Raw genomic sequence first — 27,962 nt, 5'->3', positions numbered from 1 at the left:
GCAGGGACCCATAATGCAAGGGCGAAGTCGAGGCGAGTGCCTCTGAAACCGAGTCTATGGACTGAGGCCACACTCGTAAGGTCAAGGTTAAGGGATGAGACCTGAGAACACGTCAAAGCCAGCCTCAAGGTTAAGGTCTTGAGCATTCCAAGGCTGATTTCTCAAGACAAGGCTCACATATCAGGGTGAACTTGCCACCACTTACATGTTGTTCCTCCTATTTGTGCAAATTATTGGATAACAGGATGGATTTAGCACTTACAGAAGACATTGACCTCTGTACTGTCACTTTCTTTTGTAATTAATTGATCCTGGAAATCCAGACTTTTCAGGAGGGAGATTGCATTGGGAAGTTTGGCCAAATTCCATGTTAGATGGTACTCTGTTAAATGTATGCGTTTGATGTCCAAGTGACGTCAATTATATATTTTAAATGTCCCTGCTAACGAGGTTTCAATGGGCCTTGGTGCACAACCCCCATGATAAGAACCACAACATTCGATCGTATCTCCGATTACTAATGTTTAGAGCTGGGGGCGGTTAAGTCGATCAGGTTGATTAACCGACTGAAAATTAAAATCGACGACTTTTCCGTGGCTTCGACACTTGAGCCACGAGCACGAATGTCGGCCGAGGGGGGGGCCGAGGGGGGGGGGGCGAGGGGGGGCCGAGGGGGGGGGCGAGGAAGGGGGAGCGAGGGGGGGGCCGAGGGGGGGGGGGCGAGGGGGGGCCGAGGGGGGGGGCGAGGGGGGGGGGGCGAGGGAGGAGGGGCGAGGGGGGGGGCGAGGGAGGAGGGGCGAGGGGGGGGGGCGAGGGAGGGGGGCGCGAGGGGGGGCGAGGGGCGCGAGGGGGGGCGAGGGGGGGGGGCGGCCGAAGGGGGGGCCGAGGGGGGGGCCGAGGGGGAGGGGGGCGGCCGAGGGGGGGGGGGCCGAGGGGGGGGGGCCGAGGGGGGGGGGAACCCTGAGAATACCGGAGTAGGGCGGGCGACTTGAACGGCGGAGGTGGAGCAGACTCACGGCGAGGGGTGGGGGGGAGAATAACAACAGGGGAGGTGGCAGAGAGAGAGAGGCCGAGTAGGAGGGCGGAGAGACAGAGAGAGGAGGGCCGAGGCGTGGACAGCAGGAGTCGGAGACCGGGAGGAGAAGGAGAGCGAGCGGAGAGAGAGTAGGAGGAGTAGGAGGGAGGTCAGGAGCGGAGAGAAGCAGGAGGACGAGGAGAGCAAGGAGGAGACGAGAACAAGGAGAGGATCGTCATGGCGAGCGAGCAAGTGGACGCCGCGGGCCCCACCGCCGTCTCGGCGCTGGAGGCGGCTCTGCTGGGCGCGCTGGGCCCACGCGAGCGGGCGGTGCTGTACGCGCAGGGCGTGCTGCTGTGGCACAGGCCACGCCACAGCGCTCTGCTGCTCTTCGCCCTGCACGGCCTCTTCTGGTGGGTCACGCCGTCGTCGGCCACCACCACCAGGCGTTTGGTTTTTTTTTCATGTCCGGGGGGATTTGCCTGAACGCCCTGCCGCTTTGGGTCGCTGAGAGCCCGCGACAGCCTGCCCTAGGCCTGACCCCCCCCCCGCCTGCCCCAACACCACCTCGCCTCACCGCTGTCTTAAGGGCGGTGGAGGTTAAAGTCGGGTTGGAGTGAGGGATGACGATGGTTGCGTTTTGTTGGCTTCACTTGTGAACGTATTCGAGTCGGGGAGTGTGGGTTGATGTACGTGAGTCGGTTATTTTACAACGCTCGTGTGTGTGGTGTGGTGTGTACAGCGACGATTGTTTCGTGTCGTGAGCCGCCAGTGTCGGCACGGCCAACAACATTGAGGTTGTCGGGTGGAATAATGATTATAATGCGACACGACCGGGACGTCCACCTCCCGTAGTATGTTTTTCTAACGAAATGAATGCGTTGCTACGTTATGGTACAGGTTTTTTTCTGCCACGCATTGATTAATACCATGCCTGTATCAAGCCCTTTAGCAGTGCCCTCCCTACCTTGTTACGGACAAATTCGGACCTCATTGGTCACCCCGGTGCCCTGATAAATCTCAACGTTCGTCCTACTAAGTCCCATCACAAGGGAGAAAGACAAACAAATAGACAAAAATAAATGTTGTTGCCCGTATTGAAACGGCTTTACGTCGTATGGACCTGAACACTGTACAAGAATGGGGGTAAACCTTAATGGGTTGACAGGTATCAACTACACGCTTAGTGATTGTGGCAGAGGTGGGACAAAGTCATTGTTATGCAAGTCCAAGTCGAGTCGCAAGTCATCAAATTCATGACTCGAGTCTGACTCGAGTCCAAGTCACATGACTCGAGTCCACATCTCATAGGTGGGACAAAGTCATTGTTATGCAAGTCCAAGTCGAGTCGCAAGTCATCAAATTCATGACTCGAGTCTGACTCGAGTCCAAGTCACATGACTCGAGTCCACACCTCTGGATTGTGGTGGAGTGATCTTGCAGGTAAACACAAACACCGCTGTCATTGCGGCGGTGTGGTTTGTGATGATAACATTAAATGATGTACAGTAGGCTACTATGAATACTTTCAAATTCCAAACTTACCCAGTGGCCGGTTGAATAATATATTTTTTATCTACCAATGTACAGTACTTCAAATTACCATTTATGGTGTTGTATTCGGCCAGCCGCATAACGTTATGCTCGGCAGAAAAAAACAATTTAATGTTGTACGAAAGTAATAAACCTTAGTCCAGCAGTGGATTGATCGTGGCCGATGATGAAACTCCGCATTCTAGTTGGGCTTCTTCAGATCCTGTGGATATGCGATAAAACAGGACACGGTTGCACTTGACACTTGGATAGGTCTCATTGTCTTTGACCGGTCCTTCCAGCTGATAACCCCCCACTCATGTCGGTGTCGGGAACCCATTGGCAGCACAGCTGGAATCTCAGACGTGCTTGGGCAGCGCACAAGTGTGTATGGTCCATGGAACAAGTGCCTGCCTGGGCTGTACATTGTAGTGGTGCTCTCTAAGTCAATAGTTAACCGTGAAGTGGCGTGACGGGACAGTGTAACGTGTCTTTTTTTATATATATATACACGGTTTAATACAATGACTCACGTGAACTTTTTGAATCCGTGAACTTTCAAATGTTATTCTGTGCTATGCTGTGAACCCTGCTGCATGAATTCCATTGCAGACTATGGCAAACATCAGTGTCAAGTGATATCAGAGCTGGGCCCTGGTTCAACCTCCCCCCCCCCCCCCACTTTAACTTGCATGGAGTGATGGTCAAATAACCCCTAACCACTCAAATGTAAATTATAATTATTGGAAGATCGTTTGTAACTGTATTTATATTTAGGTCCCACTTAACGGGTGTGTCACTGCATGGAGGAATAAAATGAATGCGACCATTTACTGTGCACAGACAGTGGATGTTTTTGACATTATGCATTAACACGATGTTTGATGTTTCTATATTTTCCAGGGGTATATCCAAGATGACGCTCACATTCAGGCCATACTTTGTACTGGCGTCATTTCTGCTGCTGCTGATATCTATAGAGTCATGGAAATATAGAAAGTGGCTTAAAATACCCAGCATCTTTGGTACGTACTCAGTAATGTTAAGTCACATGAAAAATATCATGTATATCACACATCGGATTTGTTTTCCCTTGTTATATTATCATGTTCTGTCTTTTTCAGGGAGACGCAGAGATGACTCACCAAGTGAAAGGTAATTAATTATCAACACTTCACATTCAGAACTACCTATTGCTTCACTTAATATAAACTAATAAAACACCGCAAAAAGAAATGCTGTCAAAATACACATTGTAAGTTTCAATTATGGTGTCAGTCACAAATACTCTACTTTTTATTTCAAGAAAAAATTATTGAGGTCTTAGAATTGTATAATCGCTACTTATTAATATTTTAGATTTATTAGCTTCCAGTTTAAGTTGTGATGTTTGTCATTTTTAGCCTAGACGAGGATGTGATCAGGTGTTGTTCAAGTCCGCACCCTGGCTAGCTGCCATATTGTAAAGTATACTCAGAACTTATTTAAAGAAACGCTCCCATTACTGGGCAAGTTGAAAAAGAGATTTGTTAAGCACATGCTCGCTAAAACGGTCATGTTTCAAGTCTTCGTTCAAAGAATCCCGTGAGATCCGTTTTGTAAAGCGCAGTATTTGTATAACGAGCATATTTTCATGTTTAACTCTTGATGGCAAGCTTTCCGGAATCCTAAGTGCTATGTGGATCAGGTTGCAATGTGGCCCCGGGCATTGCTGACGCAGAGGTTGGGGGTGGAGAAGGGGGCATTTGCGACCTGTGGGAAAAATGGTTACTATAGCACTGCCACGGCAGGAAAAAAAACATGTTTGAACATGACCGTTGTTGAATTTGATGTTCGGAATTTGTCATCACAATGATATTTCATAGCTGTTGCATGACGTTTATTTTGCTATGTAAAGTTATTTAAGATAGTGCACTCATGATTATTTTACGCTATACATTTTTATCATAAAAGTCTTGTGCTTATACCATTAGCTACCATAAAGTGTGATATGTTGGGCCTCCTGTCATACGGTAAACTGCCTGTGATGTGAGAACTCATGTGACCCAGCTTTTATGGGGTTAAAGTGTTTAGTGAGTGGATGGATGCGTGCATGTGTGTGTGTTGGCTTGTATGTGCACAGCTGGACAGTAGTTCATCCTGATCTGCTGAGTGTACCAGAGCTTTGCCGTCGGCTGGCTGAGACTTGGATCTCCCTCCTTACCTACCTGCACAATATACTCGCTTTTAAAAGAGAAAATCGTGGAAAGGTAAGCACACATTTTTCCCATCGCACTACTGGCATAATAAACTGATTGAGTTGATGCTGATTGTTTCGTCTGTCTTTGTTTTCTGACACAGTTCTGCCTGATAGTTTGCATCTGCTGTGCTGTGCTGGCTGACGTTGGACGCCGTGTGCCTGGTATTGTAGTCTGCTACCTCATCTGTAAGTATGCTCGTACCAACCACAAAAGGCCATTAAATAATATATTACCATAAATAATTTTTACTCAGCATCCTTGCTCAATTGTAAATGGATTCCCATAACGAACACACTTATGTCACTGTTCAACATAACTATAATTTGTGATCATCTGCAAGATGAGTGTAATCAAATGTTCCTTTTTTTGCTGTTCGCATAGTACTGGCAGCCCTTCTCTGGCCATTGGCTTCATACTACGGCATAGGACACAAGATACGCCACCTGTTTGATGGACTTCTTCACATGCTGGACTACAGCCGACAGGCGCTAATCGCTCATAGATCTGCAGGGGGAAGAAGTGAGCTTGGCATGATTACAGTCTGCTCCGTGTTTACATGTATTTTTGTTGCTGCTTGTTAACATAAAGCACTGTCTGCTGGTAGGGAGTCTTGAATCACTATCATGAGATGCCAATCATCGCAGAATTATTTGGAGCAATAAGAACTTGTTTGTTACATACTTTGTAATTTATTGTTGCAATTTTTGTATTCTCTTATGTTTTAAAATTAAAGGAGATGATGAAAAAGGAACATTGGATGAAGATGAGGTGGAAACTGACAGTGAAGATGAATTGGCTGCCTTTTACCCAAAGGTAATCACACCACTTGATATTTAGCTGTTTTAAATATAAAAATCACATTTAATATAATAAAAATAATAACCGAAAAACGAGTTCGAAACTACATTCAAGTGTGAAACCAACTTTTATGTGTAACTACTGTGCTGCATCTCCTGTACCACCCCTACCTGGAGCACAGCTGGACCCTGCCACAGTGGAAGAGGCGCTGGCACTGTCTGAGTCAGAGCCATCGGATGACGAGGCATCGTACCGCGAGGCCGTAGGACTGGGTCTGATGAGGGGAGGCACGCCGCAGCTTACAGATGGCTCCGATGGTGCATAGCTTTTATGTTAAATTTTATATTCACACGTACATTTACACTTTTGGTGGATGGTGAGATGATGGTATGTATAATGTTATGCCTACAAATTTAAAAGTGCTTAATATACAAAAAGTATTGGAAAATGATATCAAAATTTGTCATACTATATATTGGTGTACAAAATATTACTGATAATCATCAAATAAGATTAAATATTGGTGCTTTGGCTTTGCACATGATCAAACAAACCTAACTTTCTGTCACGGCCAGAAGATTTACCAATGTAATAGAAGACTGACTACGAATGTAATAAGGAAGGCGTATCCACATTTTGGTGTTTCTAGACATGGAGCATCACAGCCAGCACAGTGACCTGGAAGACACGTTTGCGCGTGACCTGGCCGCCTTCCCGTCAGAGCGAGGTGGCGTGGGCCTGGACAGCGACGATGATGACACCTTGGGAATTCCCAGTATCCTGGAGACACGGCCCAGCCGTCCACGCCCTAACTCCCTACGCCAGAGCCTCCCAGCCGACAACGAAGACTTCTATGACTCGGACACTGACGCTATCAATAGTGAGATGTCCATGAGTGGGTTGCCCTCTCCCGATGACTTTGTGGGAGACAGGATGCCCGAGGACGTCTTCCTGCCTGCAGACGATGGTTCAAGCATGGCGAACTGTGAGGAGGAGCAGCACAGTTCAATGTTTATGGGTGGGAATAGCAGCGGGAACCTGGCGAACGAAATTGTAAATGCGGCCTTCACGGCTATGGTGAGGAACACCCTGTCGGCACTTACATCATCTGACTCAACCTCATCCGACTCCCGCTTGGCAACATCCCGGAACCAGGCGGCACCGGCAGGCAGGTCTCGGCAAACCGCCGCTCTCAGAGCTGAGAAGGGAAACCGGCGGCACCACACTCGGGCAACAGGCGCTGTGGCTGCGGAGCGCGTGCCCATGACTGCCGCTGATGCAGAGAGCTTTTATGCGGACACGGACGAAGAGGCGGAGGAGATAAATGACGGGTTTGAGCTACTGGACCAGACCGAGCTGGATCGCTCTGACACGGATGGGCAGCACGGCCGGGAAGGGCGCGCCTTGGGAGGCAGTGCTCAGACTCGCGGCCAGAGCTCGGGCTTCCTCTCCAAGCTGCTTCGCAAGCGGCATTAAGGCACTAAGTTCCCCGCGCTAGTTGACTGCTGCTCATCATAGTCCAGAATAGGCTGTTTATCTCTTATTTTTCTCTGTTGTGACTCGCCGTATTTCATCATATGACACTATCGGCAACTGCAAGGTTAGCAGTGGAAATGGTCACGATCACTGGACTTGCCTTTCACTTGAATGCAGCTTCTGAACAAATTAATGACAACACGTTTCTGGATTAATGTGCTCAAAGTATTAACAAAAAGATATTGCTTAGATCTATTGTGTATAATTGTGTGTATAATAGCATTTTTTTCAATTGCGATTGGAAAAAACATTGCACTTGGCAGTGGCTAGTATTTTATTTTTAAATAGTGGCAATTCATGGGTGCACTCGACCAGTGTTCTTCAACTGGCGATCTGCGGACCACATTGCTCTTGGAGTGGCCCACTGAGCTATGGCCTGCCGAGACAGAGATACAAATTGGTGAAATAGCTAAATAATAAACAAGAGATGGAGATGAGACCTGTAGACAAAAAATAAGTTGAGTGAGATCACTGCAAGATAAACGAGATGGAGATGATCGATCTGGAGACCAGAGGTACTCAGTCATCCCTAGTACAGTATACATCAGAAACTTTGACACTGACAAAAGACAATTTAACAAAAGCTGAAAGTACAAAAAGAAGCTTGAGAAGCATGCTGGGAATTAAACTGAGAAACAGAAAAAAGAACACGTGGATTGGTGAGAGACTGCAAGTTAAAGGCTACATTGACTAATAAGCAAAGTAAGTGGACTTGGGCATAATACGTCACAAATAGGGGTTGATGGCCAGTGGTTGGCCGTAACGATGGAGTGGCAGCCAAAGGTGGGAAAACACCCCCAGCGCATGACCACCGTAAGAAATAGAGCGATGAGATCGTCTCGTGTTCAGGATTTAAATGGATTGTTGCATTACATGACCGAGAGACGGCGATGTCTGGGGGGTGGAAGGGTAGGCCTTCATCTCACAAGAAGAACATCATTGCTGATGTATAGGTATTATGTCAATGCCAAGTGACATCGTAATTTATGTATAGGTGACACTGATTTTAAGATTTGCATGTGGCCTGCCAGCACATGCTCGTTGTTTTGTGGCTCGCTCGAAGATATAGTTGAAGAACGCTCCAGTAGACCATAATTTTATTATATTTGTTGTGGTGCAATTTGCCCATTGTGAATAACATTGTGTAACAGGAAGCAAAAAAAGAGTGATTATTACATTTATTGTAACAACAGTCCCAGACAATTTGACCATTAATGTATGTTCTATGAGAATTGCATTAAACATTCAAGTCACATGTGCTTCTGTCAATGCTTATTTTGCCGCTATTTGATTTTGTTTAAAAACAATTGCAGTCTTATCAGAACACGATTTTGCGTATACTGTACACGTTTTGATAGCCTTGCAGAATAATTGAGCATTACAATTTTTCAGCGTGGTGTATGCATGTCATTCCGTGAAATCATATAACCGTGTTGCGCAATGTTGTTAAATTCAATGAGATGTAAGTATTGCTCGTGATAAATATATATGTGTTTAATGATGTAACATTACGAACATCACAATGTCTTGTACAATATGATGACTTGTACCACACATCCACTCGGTTCATTGCAAACTTCACAGGTTAACCACTGTAAATTTTCTTTGAAATGTGTACATAATGCATTGTAAATTCATACGTATCTTTCGATTTAAAGCTTTCGTGACTGCAGGGATTCATCTTCTTGGTTCTTTCGGTAAAGTCACGTAGAAGGGAAGTAATAAAATAATAAAAATAAAACATAATAAAACAATTCTCACGACGTTTCGGCCACAACGCACGTGGTTGTTTGGTAAATGCAGCTACATATCACTAACATTCCTTTCCTTTATTAACGCTGTTCCTTGCGCCCCCCCGTGGTGCTGTTGATCCTGCATAATGCATGGGCATAATGGGACTTTGAAACCCCTCCGCCCACCTCCTACGCATTGTCCATTGGTATGCTAAATTCCTCTTCATATGCACATTCTTTTGTTAAGGCGCTCCTCCTCGCAACACCTATATAAGCTCCTAGCTTGATAATGTTCTCATTCTTCTCCTGAGGACGGCTGCTTGCGTTGTGGCCGAAACGTCGTGAGAATTGTTTTATTATGTTTTATTTTTATTATTTTATTACTTCCCTTCTACGTGACTTTACCGAAAGAACCAAGAAGATTCATACGTATCCTATACTGCATAATGCATTTTCTCACACTTATCTACTTGCTTTTTTAAATGAGCTTTATTTTAAATTCGAATTAGCAAGTTATTTAAGCTTGTATCTGGCACCATGTGCTTTATTATTTTTAATTCTAAGTAGCAGGTAATTTAAGCTTGTATCTGGCACCATGTGCGTGGCCAGATTTACAGCAGTGCTGATTTTATCTAAATTTACACAATAGCGTCCACGACAGCAAAAACAAAGCCTGACACTGTTTTAACCACACAATTCCCAAGATCAATATTACAGTTTGGATGGGGACACTTTTGCATGCCCCTCGGAATCCGTTGCAGACACATCTATTTTTGGTGCGGGCATCTTGTCGTGATCTGTAAGTGGGATAAAATATGACATTACAACGCTTTTGCAGTGGGCGAGATCAGTGGCCTGCATTTGCTGATTATTACTGCTTTGCGATGGTGGTTTGTGACTTGTGTGTGAGTGCTTTATTCCGTCACCCGACTTGCTTTTTTCAGTTATATTGCCTACCCTGCACTTTAAGAAAAGCTTAAAATAAATTAGTCTAGTTTTATAAGTGTCAATGAAAAGGTATCTCTAGTCAGCAAAACAAACTTTGCTGTAAGTGGTGCTGGAGCATCATCAGACTTATTAAACATTGCCTTATGGTGTATGGGTAGCTTGATTGCCATTGAAGCGTTGCATTGCTTGTTTCTGTAGCCCCCTCTTAATTTAGTCCATATTTATTTAAAATAAAATGTACATAACATTTACAGCCAGGTAATCTTGGTTAAAATATATGTAAAGCAAAATAGCGATGTTAAAGCATTCATTACATTAAATTGCAATTTGCTGCTCCACAGCTTGTGTGGCTGCGTGTGTTTGATATCACCTTCACCCACCTGGAATATCCCACGGAGACTGGTATAGGCTCTGTGCTGCATCCACCTTCACCGTCTCCCCAGTGATGAAGGATGCAGCAGGTGACAGCAGGAAGCAAACGACTGGTGACACCTGGCCAGGAATACAAATTATGACTACTCCGAAAACGGAATATTTCTTCAATTGTTTTATATACTTTTTCAAAATGTATAAGCAGGAAATAAGAACATGCCTTGGGATAACTCCCAGGTGGCCTGCTTTTACAAGCAGCTATACTTGTTGGATACGTGCATTAAAATATTCAAGCATGCTTCGGTAAAAGCAAAGTAACTTAACCTGAAAGGTGCGTGTTTGTCAAGTAGTTCATTTAACTACAGAGGACATTAAAAGCTAATAAAATTGCCAAATTTTGAGACATTTCAAAGTTTTATGGGGGAATTATTGAACATTTAATAGCTTTGGATATTATCTGTGTACTGTGTAGATATTAATTCACACATTTTAGGTCACTGGCTTGTGTGTATTCTGATTTTAAATAACGTTTTCTGGCTACTGGTAATTCTGGATTGAACACGTAGTGACATACCTCCTCTGGTAAACCAAGCCTCTTGGCAGGGATCCTTGGCTTCATCATATCAAATGGAGATACTGACAAATGCTTATAGTTTTCAGATGCAGTTTGGGAAAATATTGTTCCCTGTCAAGAGTAAGAGACAACAATCACTTTACTGGAAATGGAAATAATACATAGAATTTAACATTTCTATGAAATACTGCTTGAAGGGCAGGTCAAGAAATTATGTTTCCAAATAAAATTACCGTGGGGTAGGCTAATCTCCCATTTGCACTCCCAAACCAGTGGTTAAATAATCACATTCCTTACTCTGATTCTTTCGGGAAAGTCACGAAGGCTTCTGCATACCAAGAAATCACATTCCTGAAGCAAGGGAACGTTTATCCACAGAACAAACACTACTGCCATTACAAAATGGTATTCCAATACTAAATTGATTTGGTTAAACTCTCCATTGCAAGAATGTCCTGACATCGAATTTTGAGAGACGGTGCTGCTTTCCAAGATAAATGGAATTATAAAATTTGCAGCAATAGCATAGTGGTTGGTGCATTGGGAAAATAACCTGGCGACCTGAGCATTATTCTCAGTGAATAAATGTGGCAAGTGATATCAGAACGTCTGTCTTCCCCTCCTTCAACGAGCATGGTCAAATATAGTCAAATAAACCCCATGACGAACCTGGCATGGAGAAGCCTCCATCCATAGGCAGACTGTGAAGGGATGAAGTTAGTTTGAGTTATGTTATCGACCCGGAAAGGATAAATCGCTGAGTTTTCCCCCGACTAGGATTTGAACCGCACTTTTAAAATCCGCTCTAACTGCTGCACCATGCTGGCTGGAACCACGAGGCTGTGATCGTACCGGTGCAACAGCATTGATGCGGACGCCGCTGCTCGCCCACTCGATGGCCAGGCTCTTAGTGAGGTTGTCAACGCCTGCTCGTGCCGCGCCCGTGTGCCTGGCAAGGTGGTGCACGTTAATTGTTATTCTATTGGGTTTTATCCAGGTACTAAAGTTTCCTCCCAAATACAAAACACTCCTTGAAACGGGGAATTGGTCAAACATGGTAATGCAGCACCCTCCTGAAAAAAGTGTCATGAGACTTGATGAATATTTACTGGCTATATAGCATAATTATTTTAGCAAGTTGCAAAAAACGTAAAAACTGGTGGGAATAGATTTTTCTTGTACACACGACTGCATAGGCAAGGAATTAAATGTACTCACGACATTCCCGGAAACCCTCTCCACATGTCAGCAATTATATTTACGATGACTCCACCGTGATCTTTCATCCACAAGTTGTACACTGCACCACACAAAACGACAAATTAGCAGAGAAGCCAATATAAGGAAGTGCTGTAAACACGTTGACATTCACATAAATTATGGATAATGATGGACTTAGGTGAAAGCCATGTTCACTAAAACCTTGCCTTATGTTGGTGATGAAACTTCATGTGAAACAAAAGTGATAAACTTCTGGAAAATATATTCCGCAATGTAGTTGGAATGACCATATAAATACATCTTCCATACTATTGTGCTCATTGATCTTCTCTGCTAGCCAAATATGTTGCCCCCGAATGTCCCTTGTATTAGCATCATCTATATTTTCATTGCAATGTCCATGTTATCACGATTGTCTCCAATTGATCTTGGGTCATCCTCTCCTGGTAGGAACCTCCTGGTTACACCAGCCCACAGGGGATTATTGTGTCCGTCTGTCCTGCATCAAAAAATGGGAGGGCTGGGGCTGGGTGGAGAGGGGAGGATGAGGAGGGGCTGGGTGGGGAGGGGCTGGGTGGGGAGGGGAGGGGAGGGGCTGGGTGGGGATGGTGGGGATGGTGGGGCTGGGTGGGGGGTGGGAGGGGTGGGGCTGGGTGAGGAGGGGCTGGTCACCCCGTGGTGCCCTTATGAAACTCAACGTTTAACCTACTCACGCCAGCTTGTGCCCGCCCTCACAGTCGGCCATATTTGCGGAATACACCACGCCGCCGTTGACCCTGGCCATTGACCGAGCAACTCAACGTTCCTACCAGCTCCCTCCGCAGGAATGTGTTTCTTGCCACAAATAAAAAAAGGTGAGCTGGAGACTCCTGTGTATAATAACACAATATAGAGAGGAAGTTGTCGTGAAGTTGTAGAACTGAGGCTGATGGCCGAGGCGACGCTCACCCTCGCGGCAGCACAGGAAGGTGCCGGTGAGGTTGGTCTCGATGACGGCGTGCCAACCCTTGGTGCTGATGCCCTCAGCCGGACTGGGGAACTGCCCACCTCCGTTGTTCACCAGGAAGTCGATCTTTCCATACCTCTCTAGGGTGGTGCTCATCAAGCCCTGTACCTGTGGGTGACGAGAGTTCCATTTTTAACACTTCTCGGCCAAGACCGACTGCCGGGTACGGAGAAGGGGAGGTGCCTAAGGGAGGAGGGTCAGGGGAGGGGCCTAAGGAAGGGGGAGTGAGGAGAGGGGCCTGAGGGGGGGGGTCAGAGGAGGGGCCTAAGGGAGGGGGGGTCAGGGGAGAGGCCTAAGGGAGGGGGGGGGGGTAAGGGGAGGGGCCTAAGCAAGGGGGAGGGGCTGGCTACCGAACTGGCTACCTGGCTGGCTGCCTGGCTAACTCAAGTCAAGTTATCTTTTATACAGGTAGGAACAACAGGTTCCACACTGCCCACCAGGGATTATTTGTCCGTCGTGCATCGGAATGCAGCCCACCCATGCACCCCCCCACCGACCGCCGAGCAGGGCCACGATTGGTTGAGGATGTCGGGGAGGGTGGGGGGAAGGTAAACACGCCCAATCATCCAACTTCCCCCCCCCCCCAAACGCCGAGCGGGGCCGTCATTGGTAGAGGTGGGGAGTGTGTGTGTGTGAGTCTGAGAGTGTGAGTGTATGTGTGTGAGCCTGAGAGTGTGAGAGTATGAGAGTGAGTGTGTGAGTCTGAGAGTGTGTGTGTGTGTGAGCCTGAGAGGCTGAAAGTATGAGAGTGAGTGTGTGAGTCTGAGAGTGAGTGTGTGAGTCTGAGAGTGAGTGAGCATGAGAGTGTGAGTATGAGAGTGAGTGTGTGTGTGAGTCTGAGAGTGTGAGTGTATGTGTGCCGGAGAGTATGAGAGTGAGTGTGTGAGTCTGTGTGTGAGCCTGAGAGGCTGAGAGTATGAGAGTGAGTGTGTCTGAGTCTGAGAGTGAGTGTGTGAGTCTGAGTGTTTTTTTTATGATCTAGTTGAGGGATTTGCTTGGTGTATTTGGTTAAGGGATCTGTCTGGAGGATCTGGTTGACACCTCTTGCTCGTGACGGATGTTGCACTGCACGGTCGTGACACGGGCGGAGCTGCTGGGTGGGATGCAGCCACAAAGCTCTTGTGCAGCCTCCTGCAGCCGCTCCATCTTCCTCGACGCGATCACGACGCTGCATCCTGCCCAACACATGGCACCACAGGAAAACTAATACATATCTCTGGATACGGATGGATGTGTTTAGTATAATGAGGATAAAGTAATGTGGCAAATTTCATCATGCCATATCGCGTACAATAGCATATGATGTCGCGTTCGTGACAGGCCCCTTACAATATCATCCAAATTGCGACTTGCTTTACGCCATTGGTGCCCCCCCCCCAAATTTTTTTTTAATTTGCGATTTGTCAATAAATTTAACATTGAAAAAAACTATACACGTAATTAATTTCATCAGGTAACGTATTTTACGTGAATAAGTATGTTAATTCAATGTTTGAAGGGTTTCATTTGCGCTCTGTGACGACCGTGCATTACAGAGTCGCAATGCATTGTGGATATCAGAGGGCGGTTTGTGCTAGAAGGCCTGAAGGTGGCGCTGTTTCTAACGCACATTGCGTATGTAGAGTTTTCATCATCATCACCACACGTTATCAATCCACTGGTGGATGAAGGGCTTTGGGGCCGTCCATAAATTACGTCACGCGATTTTGGACAATTTTTGACCCCCTCTCCTCGTCACACGGCGTCACAAAGTCAAACCCCCCCTCAAATATGACGTCACAAAGCTCTGCCCCCCCCAACCATATTTCCATTTTAAAAATAAAACATTCTTCAAATCGCTTTAAACTATTGTCATTGTAGTGCGTATTTAATATGGCGCTGCACTCTGATGTTGTAGGCGAAAACATTAAAAAGTCTATTTAATTGTCAATATTTATTTAAAGTTGCGTATTTTGATGTGACGTCACATTTCTCAAACAACAACAACAACAACCGCCATTCGCCACTAAGTGGCGGTGACGTCACCACGACGCTTGTGCCAGGCCATGTGCACCTTGAGGCCACGTGAAGTGTCGAACGCCCGCTGGCAGGAGGTCACGGGGCAGACCCAGGTGCCACGGGTCGACTGACCGAGATGACCGAGATGACTGGCTGATGCACCACCTGTGCCCCCTACTGTGCCAACTTGCTGTGCTTTAGCCACCCGGCGCTCCGCTCGTTGTTGTGAGCGTCGCTCCTCCGCCCTCCGTTGTTGTTGGAGGGCGACTGCCTCCAACTGCCCAGTAGCGTCCTTCACGAGCCTCCTCCACTGAGGCCGATCTTGACACCGCTGGTACCAGTCATCGGCAAGTCCACTCAGCTCCACGTCCTCCTGTACCACATCACTCCATCTCTTCTCTAGCCCGTGCCGCGCCCGTTTAGCCCCCTCGATCCGGCCGAACAAAAGCTGTTTAGGCATGCGGTGGCTGGGCATGCGGGCTACATGACCCAGCCAACGCAGCCTTGCCTGCCGGAGGAGCTCACTGATGGGACTTTGCCCAGATCTTTCAAGGACTTGTGAGCTCCTCACACAATCCAGCCTGGTCAAACCCAGGATGGATCGTAGGCAGGCCAGCCTAAATGTTTCCAACCGGCGAAGATGCTCCACTAGGGGGGTCCACGTTTCGCAAGCGTAGAGAAGGGAGGGAATGACCGTGGCCGAGAAGACCTGAAGCTTCGTGCGGAGCGACAGACCAGGTAGCTTCCACACAGCGTTACGCAACCGATGAAAAGATATTGCCGCTCGACTGATTCGGAGTGAGACCTCTGCTGATAAACTGGAGCTGGTCATGAGCACACTGCCCAGGTATGGGAAACTCTCTACTCTCTCCACAACTGCCCCATCACCGATTGGGAGTTGTGGGGGCGGAGTGCCCGATGGTACAAAATACCCAGGCAGGTGCTTAGTTTTGGTGGGGCTGATGGTAAGGCCCCACCTCTTAGTGGCACACTCCAGCCTCAGCAGCAGCGTCTCCAACTCCTCTTCTGAATGAGCAGCTATTACCAAATCATCGGCATACATAACGTGGTTGACCAATAGGGAGCCATCCCTTGATCGCACCCGGGCGTCCACCCCCTCGTCATACATCGTTAGAAATGTCTGACCCTCCCCCCCCAATAGGTGCGTGACGTCATTTATAGACGGCCCCCTTCAATACAAAATAGGACTGTTTAGAAAATTAGGTGGGCCTGGGCATTCCAAACCAAAAATAATTCCACGATGTGAGGCGATGTTTGTCTCCAACATTGCGGACACACGATGTAATTTTGGTCTGATTAAAATAAACAAAAATATGGAACGCTTCACGAATTTGCGTGTCATCCTTGCGCAGGGGCCATGCTAATCTTCTCTGTATCGTTCCAATTTTAGTATATGTACTGCCGGAGCAAGTACAGAATCATAGTATGCCACGTCCACTATTTATACCAACCTTTTAGCGATGTTCTTTACACCATGGGACCCCCGAAGGTAATTATTGTATTAATTACGCGTTGAGATATTACAAACATCATCATAGTTAACCAATATCGTCTGTGAATATTGTGTACGAAATTTCTTTTCGTTATTAGGCAGATATTTTAAGGGTTTTATTTGCGAACTTGCGCAATAGCTGTGTGCAATGCATTGTGGGTCCACGCGGACGGTTTGCGTTCGTGGCCTCAAGGTGGCGTTGTTGTCGATTTCTAATCGACATTAAATGCGGCATGTTTCATAGTTTAATCCATGTTGATTTTATGTCCTCGATTATCAAACGTATATTATATTAGTTTAATACGTCCCTTCCAACGTACGTTAAAACTCTTGAAATTGTTTACATTGTATCGATAATTGAGGACGTTAAATGCGTTTATTAAATGTTGTCGAGTTTTGTAACATACAAATTCCATAACATACATTTTCATCCATCGTCAATCCACGGCTAGATGAAGGCCTTCCTAAATCATCGCCATTAAACCACAAATCGATCGCAACGTCGGAATGTTGACTGGGCAGATGGACAATCAGTAACCTGCATGTGCAGGTTACTGATTGTCTGCCCAGTAGCATGTGTACTTTTGTTCGAACTGATATCCAGCAGAAAGCTGGATATAAGAAAATCGTATATAAGCGTGCGTACAGGGAGGATGGGTGGGGGGTAAAGTTTTGACAGATTTTTGCGTACCTACTCAATGGATGGCCCCTAATCATTTACTGAGTATTTGTCATTGGTGACGCCACTGATCATAGTTGCACGAGTCCACAGTAGAACTCCTCTTTGTCCATAACGTCGTGGGTCGCATCTGCAATCTACCCAATAACCACGGGGCAGCAGCGAAATTTTCAGCTCAGATTGGTGCGGAAATTGGTGGTGGGGGGCAATAATGTTGAAACATGGTAGTTAAAAATGGGACCTTTTTTGCCAGTATCAAAGTATGAGAACGCCTTTTGGTCTGACATCGGTGAGGCTCGGCCCTAAAGACGGCTGTCTCTAGTGTAGACCAATCAGTTTCAAAGACAATGCATAGTTTGTTTGCATGTTCACCACAAGTAATGCAGGCATGATTCCTTGCAAAAGGTTTCTATTTGGTGTTTGAATATCTTAACACCGGTTTTATTGCCAGAAAGGGTCAAACCTATTCTTATATATTTTTTCATAGTTGTCAAGGAGGCCCCAACTCGTAGTTCTAGATTTGAAGCTTTCGTGACTGCAAGGATTCATACTCTTAGGTTTTTTTTTGGTAAAGTCACGTCGGTAAAAAATAAATATAAGTAATAAAAATAATAGAAATAATAATAGAAATAAAATATATAAAATATTTCTAATATTTATTTTATTATTTCTATTATGTTTATTATTTATTTTTATTTTTTTACCTACGCGACTTTACCGAAAAAAACCTAAGAGTACCCAACTCGTAGCTTTGACCACCAGGAGGTTGGGGGGGGGGAGCAAGGCACCCCCTGCCCCCACGCTACTGCGAGGAAGCATTCGTTTGAAGGACACACCGCAACTTCCCAAGGGTGGCAGCTCTCCTGGAGTTTGTGGTACTGTCGCCCATGCACAAGCAGTGCACAGAGTCAAGAGCAGATTTTCCCAGCAGGTGGCGCCAATCGCCTTTGTGAAAGTATATCTCGTCTGGGTGAACAGTGGCGGCGTCACCATTCACCCATACCCGTCCATGTTACTCATGTGTGGGTTTACAATTAAGCTCCATGTGCATGCTTTTGTTTTCAATGACGTATCCGAGCCGAGCCATTGCGGTGCCCTGGCGGATACGAGCGGTTTTCCAGTGCTGAGCCGGAATCGAACCGTGCTGCACTAGCCTCACACAATACGTACATCTGAATCTGGCTTGGGATCATGTAGGACTAGGGGCGGCTCTAATGACGCGTTCATTGCGTTGTGTTGTCGGTCTGTCCACTGTGAGGGCACATAATCCCTGCGTCATATTCAGTGCATGGTGCGTCTCAACTCACGGCTTCTGCTAGTGGGAAAATAACATGCTGCCTCCACAACCATGCTGGGCTGGCTCGGCACGGCCGCTCGGTTTGTGCAATAGAAAACACGTGTTGTAGTGGTGGTCGTGCAGGCTCACCCAGGGACACCAGCTCAGCTGCTATCGCCTTCCCGATGCCGGTCCCTCCGCCAGTTACGATCGCAACTTTGTTGCTGAACAGCCCGGCTCGGAATACAGACATGGTTACCTGCAGCGAGGACAATACAATACTCACTCAGACACCACTCACTCAGACACCACTAACTCAGCACTCACTTCGCACTCACTCAGGCACTGCTCACTCACTCAGAAAGCACTCACTTAGCACTCGCTTACTGCACTCGGACACTTAGCACTCAGACATCACTAAGCATTATCATTCAATGCTCACCTAGCACTCACTCATTTAGACAACACTCGCTCAGCACTCGCTCACTGAACACCGACTCAACTCAAGACGGCACCCTCTCAACACGGAGCGCTCGGACGCTAGCACAGAAGCCCTGGCCTCACACAAACACTACTCACTCAGACACCCGACTCCGCTGAACAAAGTCCACCACGGGGCTCCAAGTGACACGGCGGGGGGGGGGTGGCTTGGCTCGGGAAGTGGCCGAGCCGTCCAACTCGTAGCCACTCCTAACTCGTCATCGGTGCCGCCCCTCGCTGGTGGCCATGCAGAGAATCGGTGGAAGTTTGCCGGCTTGATGAAACTCCCCGTAGACACGGTGTGCCCTTAAACCCAAGGCCGTAATTACACACATCCCCCCCAATAATCAAATATGCTCAAAATGTCCCCCCCCCCATATATTGCTATAAAATATATTTTATAAATAATAATTGCGATGCTATGTAAATAAAAACAACGATTTGCTAAACCTTGGCCACAATATCTGGACTTGTCTTCATATAACAATGCATAAATTTCTGTTTATATGATTGTGGTTATGGTTGTACTTTATATCTCTGCCATTACATACAATGAAACAAGAAAAGGTAAAAAAGAAAAAAACGGAGAAATACACTATAAAAAGTCCATCCCATGTGTTTTGCTACAAATAAAAAAAATTGGCCGGATGAAAAAATAATGCGAGCGTTAACGGGGTTCGCTGCTGGGCTCTGGCCCAATCATACGGCGCAGTTTGCGCAGTTAGCGCAGTTTGCGCAAAACAAACACACAAATATTAAAACACACATTTTTAACTTGCATAGTAAAGTAATTGTATTGTTAAATTTGCTATACAGCCATACAATACGGCAAATCGCTAACCTCATAAAAGTTGAAGGCAGTATAGTACTACAGTAATAGAGCAAGTGCAGAATCACTGAACCCGAATTGATAGCTTGAAAGCATTTAGCGCGGGGCACTTGAAAGTGCGGGACCCGTAGCTTATGTAGCTACTCTTGCTAGGAGGACAATCCGGCACTGTGCGGTGTGGAGGAGGGCGCGGCGTGACCCGCGTTGACCCCCCGCCCCACTCCGCCCGCATCACCCAGACGCGTCCGCTTGCTCCGCTACATTTGTGTCATTACATCATCCGGCACGCATGCGCAGTGTGTGTCTGTGTGTGTGGCGAGAGGGAGGGAGGGAGGCTCCGCACGTGCAGAGGAAGAGGAAGGAGTGGGAGCGACCACGGGGTCCGCCTGGGTCCCGGCAGTCAAGCCGAGCCGGGGTGGCTGGGGGTGGGGGAGGTCGCAGGCCTACGGACTCGGTGACCCCGGGTTCACCACGTAGGGGTCACTTCCTCCGCCTCGACTACTGCTCCACAGCGAATGCCAAAAACCGGTTCCGGCGTCTGCCTCGCTCTCTGCCGTCTCCTGCAACCCGAGCTCCGATCTCCCAGGCGGCAAGGTATGCGTGTGAGCGAGGGTGGCGATCTGCTGGGGTGGGGGCCATGCGATCCCGTTGTTGTAGTTATTATCATCAGCATCAGCATCGACGCCTCCTCAAGTCGCCGTAATCCCACACGATCCGGCAATGCGAACGATCCACCGATGCGAACGATCCACCTAGGCACGTGCTGATTTGTTGGACTGTAGAGTACAATAGCAAATCTATATTTTGTGGGCGTGTGTGTTAATGAACATGGATTTGGGTGATTCTGTAAAGACGGGCGAATAAGGCTGGGACCGTGCAATGCAGCGTCGCCGTGAGACGCCTGACATCAATGCTGGATCCTCCTCCTTGACTCCTCCTCCTACTCGGCATCCTCGTTTCTTTGTTTCCCGAGCAAGGCGAGGCGGCGTTGTGGGGAGTTCTATTTTCGTTCGATGCGTCTCTCTCCAGGGATTATTCCCGAAGCTGCCTGCCATCTCTCTGCCCTGGTGTCGTGTTCTATCAGACGGGCTACCCGGCACGAATGCTCTCTCGCTCTCTAATCCAGCTACGGTTGGCTACGTACGGCGCGAAAGAAGTTCAATCTACATACGTACGTAAACAATTATGGCCTGCTGTTCATCATCACCAGCCGTTGTCTTATCCACTGCTGGATGAAGACCTCCCGTATGCAGTCGACATCCCTCTCACGGTTCTGTGCTGTTGCTGCTGGATGTCTCCTGCACATTGGTCGACTACTTTGTGGATGTGGGATGTTGTGTGTGCGAAGAGACAGATATTTTGTTCGTCTCAATACGTTTGCTTTTTTGTTTCCCAAAGGCACTCGGTTACCTGCTGTGACATGGATAGGAAACGTGGACATTAACAGAGGAAATGTAACAAAAGCTAAAAAGTGTGCAAAACAACATGGAGAGGTTCACGCTTGGAATTAGACAGACACAGGAAGTGGAACACATGGATCAGAGAACATACGCAAGTTAGACTCATCATATTCATTATTAAGAAAGGTGTGTGGAAGGGATGATGGCCGGTGTATTGAGGGGATAGAACACGCACGAGAGGCTGTCCGTCGCAATGAAATCGGTTCTTGTGCAGGTGTTTGATGGAATGGTTATATCCGAGGTTCGTGAGAGGTGGGAGGGAGCTTGGGGAGGTATTCATCCAGAAGTGGATTGATCATGGTTGATGATGTTGACTCTCCCTGCTTTTTTTGTCGGGCAGCAGTGATGCGGCGAACGTGAGGAGGAAATGGCCTGGTGAGAGAGTCTGCCGAGTACTGAGTATCAAGGTGAGGACCCAGTGGTCGGTTTGGGTTATGGATGGAGTTGTACTGATTCATCAATTAAACATCGTTTCCTATGCTCGCTGTACATGCACCGAATCACAAGTGTCTTCATCGACTATTGCAATCGTGTATGCAAATTCAATGAACAGGGATAACGTACAACAGTTTCAATGAGAAGGTATGAAGAAAACTACTAACGTTTTTATTCAATTGTAGGTCTCAAATGTGATCACTTATTGCATCAGAGAAGTGCAAATCATTACTTGACAACTCATTAGGCCAACGCAGTGGTGGGGAGCCTATGGCATGCGACGTCATTTCCTACAACCTGCGGCTACATGCGACCTGCCACTTAGAACCAGCCCACAAATTATAATTATCCAAAGTCTATATTTGCTTGGCTAGTGCGCTGCACAATGTAACAATTATCTCCCTTTTACAACTTTTTATCTTTTCACTTTTGGTGTTCGCAGCTCCACAGGTGTGCATGTCGGAACGACGGTGGCACCCATCGGCACAGAAGGAGGAGGAGGAGAAAAATCACACGGCAGAGATGGCGGGCAGAACGGAGCAAGGAGAGTCCGAGCGGCCGGCATTGGCGAAGCAACATCAGCTAAAGGAGAAGCGGCGGGCAGCGCACAAAAGCGAGGTTTCAAGTCACGACGTGCCCAGTGGCACCGACGGGGAGAGCGCCAGCACTAGCAGCACCGCCGAGAAGCGCAAGCGCCGCAAGAAAAGGGAGCCGAGGCCCGAGTCGGTTATCATCTTCCGCACGGAGGAGAAGGAGAACGGCGACGAGAATGTGCAGGTGACGGCGACTTCTTGATGTTTGAGCTGCCACTTCCGTGTTGCTTGTTTTATTACGTCACCGTTTGCTTATGGCCACAATCACCCACAATATACCCAATTTTGTTGTATTTTGGAAGCTAAGGAGAGCTGAGCCGAGACAGCATTTGGATGGGCAACCAACACGCGTAAAACAGGTGTTGTAGGTCACTGTAAGACTACGTTGGGGGCAGCAGAGGATAGTGCAGCAATATCAGATTGTAAATGTTGTGGCTTTGGTCTCCAAAACACCGGTGTAGCTGTACTAGTGACGAATTGGCACGTTCTGTTTACGTGGCAAACCTTACTAATTGGCTGTGTCGGGTGGTGGCAGGTTTAACGACACATTTATATATTTACGTGATCTAACCCAAAAAACCTGAATTATGGAATATCAATTACTGTACTGTACTTCTATACGCTCCACGTTCACCACTGAAGTATATTAAACATTAACGTAACTTGTCATTCTGAAAAAAAACACCATCGTCATTTACATGGAATACATCTTGGAAGTGCCAGAACAAAGGATATTTGGGATGATTATTCAGCAAGGAGGTGATATCAGACTAAATACAATGTAAAAACAAATGCATGATAGATAACATACATGAATTAAATTAAACAAAATATAAAATCTGAACTCTGCTTGAGATCACTTCCATTTGTCCTCAATGTTGCTTTGTCATGCTACATGCATCACAGGAGCAGAGCGGCAGGGCCGAGGTGGAGGACGTGTGCTTGGAATCCGCGGGAGAAACTCGTCACTTCCCCCCGGCACTTGTCCCCGGCGCCCCGTGGGACCGCGCCGACGGCCACTATGTGACGCTGACAGGCACCATCACGCGCGGCAAGAAGAAAGGCCAGCTCGTCGACATCCACCTGAGCCTTACCGAAAAGGAGCTGCTCGAGCTGGGCTGTGGACCACCTCCCCAGGCGCCGGTCACAGGCAGCGGCGGCGGCGGCGGCACAAACGCCCCGACGACAATGCCAGCTCAGACGCACGGGGTCCAACGGAACAAGTGCCACTCGCGCTGCCGGTGCGGCTTGAACCACGGGCCACATGCCAGCCTGTGGAGCCTGCTGTGCCTGCCGTTCGCCTTTGTCGCATCGCTGGTCGTGGCCTTCTACTACGGCACCATCACCTGGTACAACGTCTTCCTCGTGTACAATGAGCAGCGGACCTTCTGGCACAAGGTGACGCTGTGCCCGCTGCTGATGCTGCTCTACCCTCTGCTCATTGCGGTGACGAGTCTCTCGCTGGCGGCGTACGCGGCCGTGGCGCAGCTGTCATGGTCCTTCACGGCCTGGTGGGGGGCCGTCAGCGACCCCGAGAAGGGCTTTTTTGGTTGGCTGTGCTCGCACCTCGGCTTGGAGGAGTGCGCTCCCTACAGCATCGTGGAGCTCATCGAGTCCGGCGCGGCACCGCCCGGTCACGGCGGTGGCGGCGGTGGCGACGATAGCGACGTGGATAGGGGCGCCGTGCGGAGGCCGTTCGCTCAAGGCATTCAAATGTCTTCCGTGTGAAGACGCGCTTGCACACGTGAGCAAATGGAACATCTGCATAGGTTTTTTTGCGGTTGTGCTGTACAGCTCTCCAGTGTGGTTTCGGGTTGTCTACCGCGTGTCGTTCGGCATGATGTCCGACCTCTCACTCAGTGTCTTGTGAGCCTCTTTAGAAACTCAACTGAGCTCGCCTCGAACTTAAATTGAAGATTCTTCAGTTTCAGTTAAGTTCAGGTTGTGGGTGGATTGGAGTGAAATGTCAGACATCTTGCTGAACAAAACATGGTATGACCCCTAGAATGCACATTGGACAGCAAACTGAATTTATTTACAAATGTGTGTGATGCAAGGTTCTCACGTGTTTTTTTAATACTAAACTAAGAAATACTAATGGGGAAAAAGAAACGCCCTAAGTTCTTTAATCCATTGCTAATGACAGTCATGTTTTAACGATCTGCAGTGTGATATAGCCTAATTAATTTTAATCGCTTGTGGGCGAGCGTTAAGAATCTGTCAGGGCCTCTCGTCAAGTGGCGCTTGTACGTGTTTTCCAATTGCTCTTTCAAGTGAAGTTTACTCCCAGCACAAGCAACAGGTGCATCCTCCCAGCGTGAACTACTGTCGATTCGCGCAGATGAAGCAAACTAATGCAAATGCCGTGTGTGATGAGTGTTCTGCACCGGGCTGCATTGATCTTTTTTTTATGAACTTCGAATCAACAAAACAGGGTCCTGTTTATGAAGTAGGAGCTGTTGCAATATTTATAACCCTAAACCCTTTGAAAACGACCTTTAAACAGAGGATGAAAATAAATGTTTTCTAAATATGGAACATTTTTGTAATCAAAGGCAACAAATTTAATATTTATACCTTAATGCAGTGCATTGGAACTCATTTTTTTAAATTAAAATTTACAGAAGCATTGTTGACACATTAAAGTTTACAGCCTTATGTTGTTCAAATTGTACCCAGATATGACTACTATGTCTTGTGACTCGCGTTGTGAAGTGCGTTTGTTTTGTAGACCGCGATCCTGAGAATGCTGTTGTGGTTTGCACTACCATTGTGGTAATTGTCCTCGGTGCATCACGCAAGAGCTTTGTAATCTATTCACACTTTATTATTGTGCCAAAAATGCACGTTATCAGTATATTATCGCATACAAATTACCACTCTGTTCTCTCTCGCGGTACATCGTGCAAGCGCTGAGATACCTCCCGACAAAAAAACAGCGATCGTAGTTAATTCTCCAATCGTCTTCTATTGTAAAAAATACGAGAGCAAGTGTTCTGTGTAATGACGCCACAGTGAATTACAATAACTTGCATTCGGTTTGTTTAGAAAAATTTCAGCTGCATTGTCAACGGTGGATTCTGGATCTTACACCCAAAGGCTTTTTGAGATGGTGCTGTGCAATACACTGATTGCATTTTTTTCGCAAGCTTCTCTACACAAGCCGACTAAAGGTCCTAATTGGAAAAATCCAGGTTGTAATGGCATTCACATGGGACGGTCATGCAGGAGGATGAAGTGAATTAGTACGGTGTAATGCCCTTGTTTTATTTAACAGATGATGTTGGCTGGGCTGTGTGCACGAGTTGATGAATGGACCCAAGTACCGCGTCACCTCGCCCCCCAATGCTTGGAGTTAGCATGGCCTTTTGTTGGCTTTCGTGTCGTGAGTGTGCTGTCTTCATTACATCAGTGCCTCCTGAGTTGAGCTACGCACAGGTGTCTGTTTTAATGACCCAACTGTCGGTTTCTAGTATTCCTTGTGTGCGTTCTGTTTACAGTGAAATGTGAACCAATAAAATACATCTTTGTGGACATGTTATTGCACAGTACTTATGCTTGATATTAATACATGTATGTAATCTATATACACTGAATCTGTGAAATTTTACCAATCCATATATATAAATCGATTATTGAATGGAATAAGGAACCAAATCATGGTCATTTTCCAAACCACTGGAAAGTGTAATCGTTCATGCTTAGTTTATCATCAGCTATGGACAATTCATTGCTCAACGAAGACCTTTCCAAGCCATCCCCATCTCTCGCAATTTTGTGATATAATCTAACTTGCACCTGCACACGACCTTATTTCATAGCTCATCTCGGCGAATGCCCGTTTATATGCATTCCATTCTTTGGCTGCCACTCCGTCATTGTTATTGGCCCTCCGCTGTCATTCCTTCTAGCAACTTTACCAGTCACCTTTTTATACACGTTAATTTAGATGAAGCAATTATTTCGTTTTTAAACCTGTGAGCAGTATTGTAGGACATTTCTAGCCATGACTTTTCAATAATTGTTCCACTTGCCACACCAGCTTGGTCTCAATTCAGGCAATCACTAAATCAGCAGTCTGAAAGAAAACTTGCAATTCTGTGATTCATATTTTATCGTTCATAATTATAGTATAAGTTGCATTTTTATGTTAAATCCATGTATTTAAATCTTAACATTAGTGATATCCTAGCAGATGTTTCAGATGTTTTCTCAGTCCATTGTAGGGTTTGAGTACTCACAATCATTCCATGCTCTTGCTGGTCGGCCCCTCCCACAACGAGCCACCACCAATCCTTCCATGAAATATTTCTCGAAACAATTTCCATCTCTATGTCTGATGTTATTAAAGAATGTTTTTCTTGCAATAAAATGTCCTTCCTCAGATAAGCATTAGGGCAACACCCATGTCCATTGGCTACCTTGAAAAAATGGTGGAAATTCTTCATTCTCACGACAGATACCAGGATATCCACATGACCACAAACATACGAGACAATTTGTATCCATTAAGCTTTTAAATGTGCCCCGTCTCCAGGCACAACCAATCAGAAGGACACACCACAAATCAGAAGGACAGACACCCAGGGGGTTTGGAGGAGGTTATTTCTTAAAACATTTTAAGATTTTCAATGAGGTGGTCGAGTGGTGGCGCAGTGGTTGATGCACTGTAATCTTGAAATTTGATTTTGATTCCTAGTCCAATAAAATATAGCCCTTGCCACCAATACTAACCCGTTCAGATCAGTGTGGTGAAATATGGTCACATAAACCCTACGACCTGATCGGCGTGGCAAGGCCTTCATCCAACAATGGATTGACAAAGGGCTGTACATTATTATATAGAGAGGCTGCAGGGGCCAAGAGAGAAGTGAACCAATGGCATGGTGAACTTCAGGATAAAGACAAACATAGGGAAGAGAAAGTCAACACCGTACCAGGCACAAGTGAGAGCAATTAAAGTGTGTACAGGTAAAGGTCATTGGGCCATTGCTGTAAAATATCTTATCAGTACCACCCAGTGTGGCCAATGCTACCAATGACTTTCTTGAAGCATTTTATCTCTATATCACAAATATATATGGTGATCGTGGCAGCTGCTTATGAGAAAAATGTCAAAGAAGGGTATCGTAGTACGTTTGACAGATTATCGTTATGGTTTGGAAATGCGATATTGAACATCTACAGGATATTAACGTAGAAATGAAGTATTTATATAACATAGAATATACGATAGCCTATGATTTATGCTCTTTGTGAAGGCTACAACAGTATGTAAGTTTGTTGAACTTCTTTCGCACCGTATGTGGCCAACCGTGTTAATCGGAGATGTGGTTGGAAGGACACACAGTCGTGGCATTTGCCACTCCGGGTGGAACCTACCAATCCCAATGGTTCATGAGCTATAATGAGGAGAGTAATAATAATAACGCTGTCCAAATAAATGCACCTCTTTGGTGTGCACCACGAGAGATGCGTGGGCGAGTGAGGCTGCCGAGGCTCAAAACCAACAAAATGAGGTCACGAACAAGCGGCTTTGTTACGGGGGAATGCCATTGTTCTGTCTAAATCTCTTACAATAATCTTTAACGCCAGGGCGCTTTGGCTCACGATAATGCGGCCCCAATGTGAAAAGGCAACTCCTGGCCAAAGCGCCCACGGCCAGGATTGCAGGAAGAGGACAGCGCAACCCAGCTGCGGCGCGCGTTAAAACACGCGACAAA

General features: G+C 46.7%; 3 protein-coding genes and 1 non-coding gene across 7 annotated transcripts; 2 read left to right on the top strand and 2 right to left on the bottom strand.

Moving 5' to 3' along the window:
- Positions 1 to 1,067: 1,067 nt before the first annotated feature.
- Positions 1,068 to 8,406, top strand: LOC144942122 (reticulophagy regulator 3-like). The gene is made up of 9 exons (XM_078868880.1): positions 1,068 to 1,428; positions 3,452 to 3,573; positions 3,673 to 3,703; positions 4,671 to 4,797; positions 4,889 to 4,973; positions 5,170 to 5,307; positions 5,522 to 5,601; positions 5,768 to 5,903; positions 6,236 to 8,406. Exons 1-9 carry the CDS (start codon positions 1,253 to 1,255, stop codon positions 7,060 to 7,062), a joined length of 1,722 nt encoding a protein of 573 aa, XP_078725006.1. The 5' UTR covers positions 1,068 to 1,252; the 3' UTR covers positions 7,063 to 8,406.
- Positions 8,407 to 9,272: 866 nt separating this feature from the next.
- On the bottom strand, positions 9,273 to 19,240 carry PECR (peroxisomal trans-2-enoyl-CoA reductase). 2 transcript variants are annotated; one of them, XM_078868900.1, is made up of 9 exons: positions 18,946 to 18,999; positions 18,593 to 18,701; positions 14,018 to 14,151; positions 12,919 to 13,084; positions 11,968 to 12,049; positions 11,602 to 11,698; positions 10,750 to 10,860; positions 10,184 to 10,295; positions 9,273 to 9,652 (listed from the first exon to the last, which is right to left on the bottom strand). In XM_078868900.1, exons 2-9 carry the CDS (start codon positions 18,693 to 18,695, stop codon positions 9,567 to 9,569), a joined length of 891 nt encoding a protein of 296 aa, XP_078725026.1. In that variant the 5' UTR covers positions 18,696 to 18,701; positions 18,946 to 18,999; the 3' UTR covers positions 9,273 to 9,566. The 2 variants fall into 2 exon arrangements, with proteins under 2 accessions (XP_078725026.1, XP_078725018.1); XM_078868892.1 differs by lacking the exon at positions 18,946 to 18,999 and adding an exon at positions 19,022 to 19,240 and having other exon boundaries at positions 9,274 to 9,652.
- On the bottom strand, positions 16,303 to 16,409 carry LOC144947223 (U6 spliceosomal RNA). Its single transcript, XR_013640009.1, has one exon. It is a non-coding gene; the product is annotated as a U6 spliceosomal RNA (small nuclear RNA).
- An 840-nt stretch (positions 19,241 to 20,080) lies between the features above and the next one.
- TMEM169 (transmembrane protein 169) lies at positions 20,081 to 25,769 on the top strand. Of its 3 annotated transcripts, XM_078868859.1 has the most exons (5): positions 20,081 to 20,345; positions 20,781 to 20,922; positions 21,555 to 21,618; positions 22,089 to 22,423; positions 23,146 to 25,769. In XM_078868859.1, exons 4-5 carry the CDS (start codon positions 22,103 to 22,105, stop codon positions 23,965 to 23,967), a joined length of 1,143 nt encoding a protein of 380 aa, XP_078724985.1. In that variant the 5' UTR covers positions 20,081 to 20,345; positions 20,781 to 20,922; positions 21,555 to 21,618; positions 22,089 to 22,102; the 3' UTR covers positions 23,968 to 25,769. The 3 variants fall into 3 exon arrangements, with proteins under 3 accessions (XP_078724985.1, XP_078724992.1, XP_078724974.1); XM_078868866.1 differs by lacking the exon at positions 20,781 to 20,922; XM_078868848.1 differs by lacking the exon at positions 20,781 to 20,922 and having other exon boundaries at positions 21,552 to 21,618.
- Positions 25,770 to 27,962: the final 2,193 nt, after the last annotated feature.

The sequence above is a fragment of the Lampetra fluviatilis genome, chromosome 2, assembly GCF_964198595.1.
Source record: "Lampetra fluviatilis chromosome 2, kcLamFluv1.1, whole genome shotgun sequence".
Lineage (NCBI taxonomy): Eukaryota > Metazoa > Chordata > Hyperoartia > Petromyzontiformes > Petromyzontidae > Lampetra > Lampetra fluviatilis.
This window is presented reverse-complemented; position numbering and strand designations above follow the sequence as displayed.

What these genes read in the sequence shown, in the direction of transcription:
- PECR (XM_078868892.1), bottom strand. Translation starts at nt 18,695, where the DNA reads ATGTCTGTATTCCGAGCCGGGCTGTTCAGCAACAAAGTTGCGATCGTA. An exon ending in CTTCCTGTGCTGCCGCGAGG is followed by an intron (nt 12,050 to 12,918) that starts GTGAGCGTCGCC and finishes TGTGTGGTGCAG; the next exon opens with TGTACAACTTGTGGATGAAA. An exon ending in GCATCAATGCTGTTGCACCG is followed by an intron (nt 10,861 to 11,601) that starts GTACGATCACAG and finishes TACTCTTGACAG; the next exon opens with GGAACAATATTTTCCCAAAC.
- LOC144942122 (XM_078868880.1), top strand. Translation starts at nt 1,253, where the DNA reads ATGGCGAGCGAGCAAGTGGACGCCGCGGGCCCCACCGCCGTCTCGGCG. An exon ending in TAAAATACCCAGCATCTTTG is followed by an intron (nt 3,574 to 3,672) that starts GTACGTACTCAG and finishes TGTCTTTTTCAG; the next exon opens with GGAGACGCAGAGATGACTCA. An exon ending in GCTTACAGATGGCTCCGATG is followed by an intron (nt 5,904 to 6,235) that starts GTGCATAGCTTT and finishes TGGTGTTTCTAG; the next exon opens with ACATGGAGCATCACAGCCAG.
- TMEM169 (XM_078868866.1), top strand. Translation starts at nt 22,103, where the DNA reads ATGTCGGAACGACGGTGGCACCCATCGGCACAGAAGGAGGAGGAGGAG. An exon ending in ACGGCGACGAGAATGTGCAG is followed by an intron (nt 22,424 to 23,145) that starts GTGACGGCGACT and finishes CATGCATCACAG; the next exon opens with GAGCAGAGCGGCAGGGCCGA.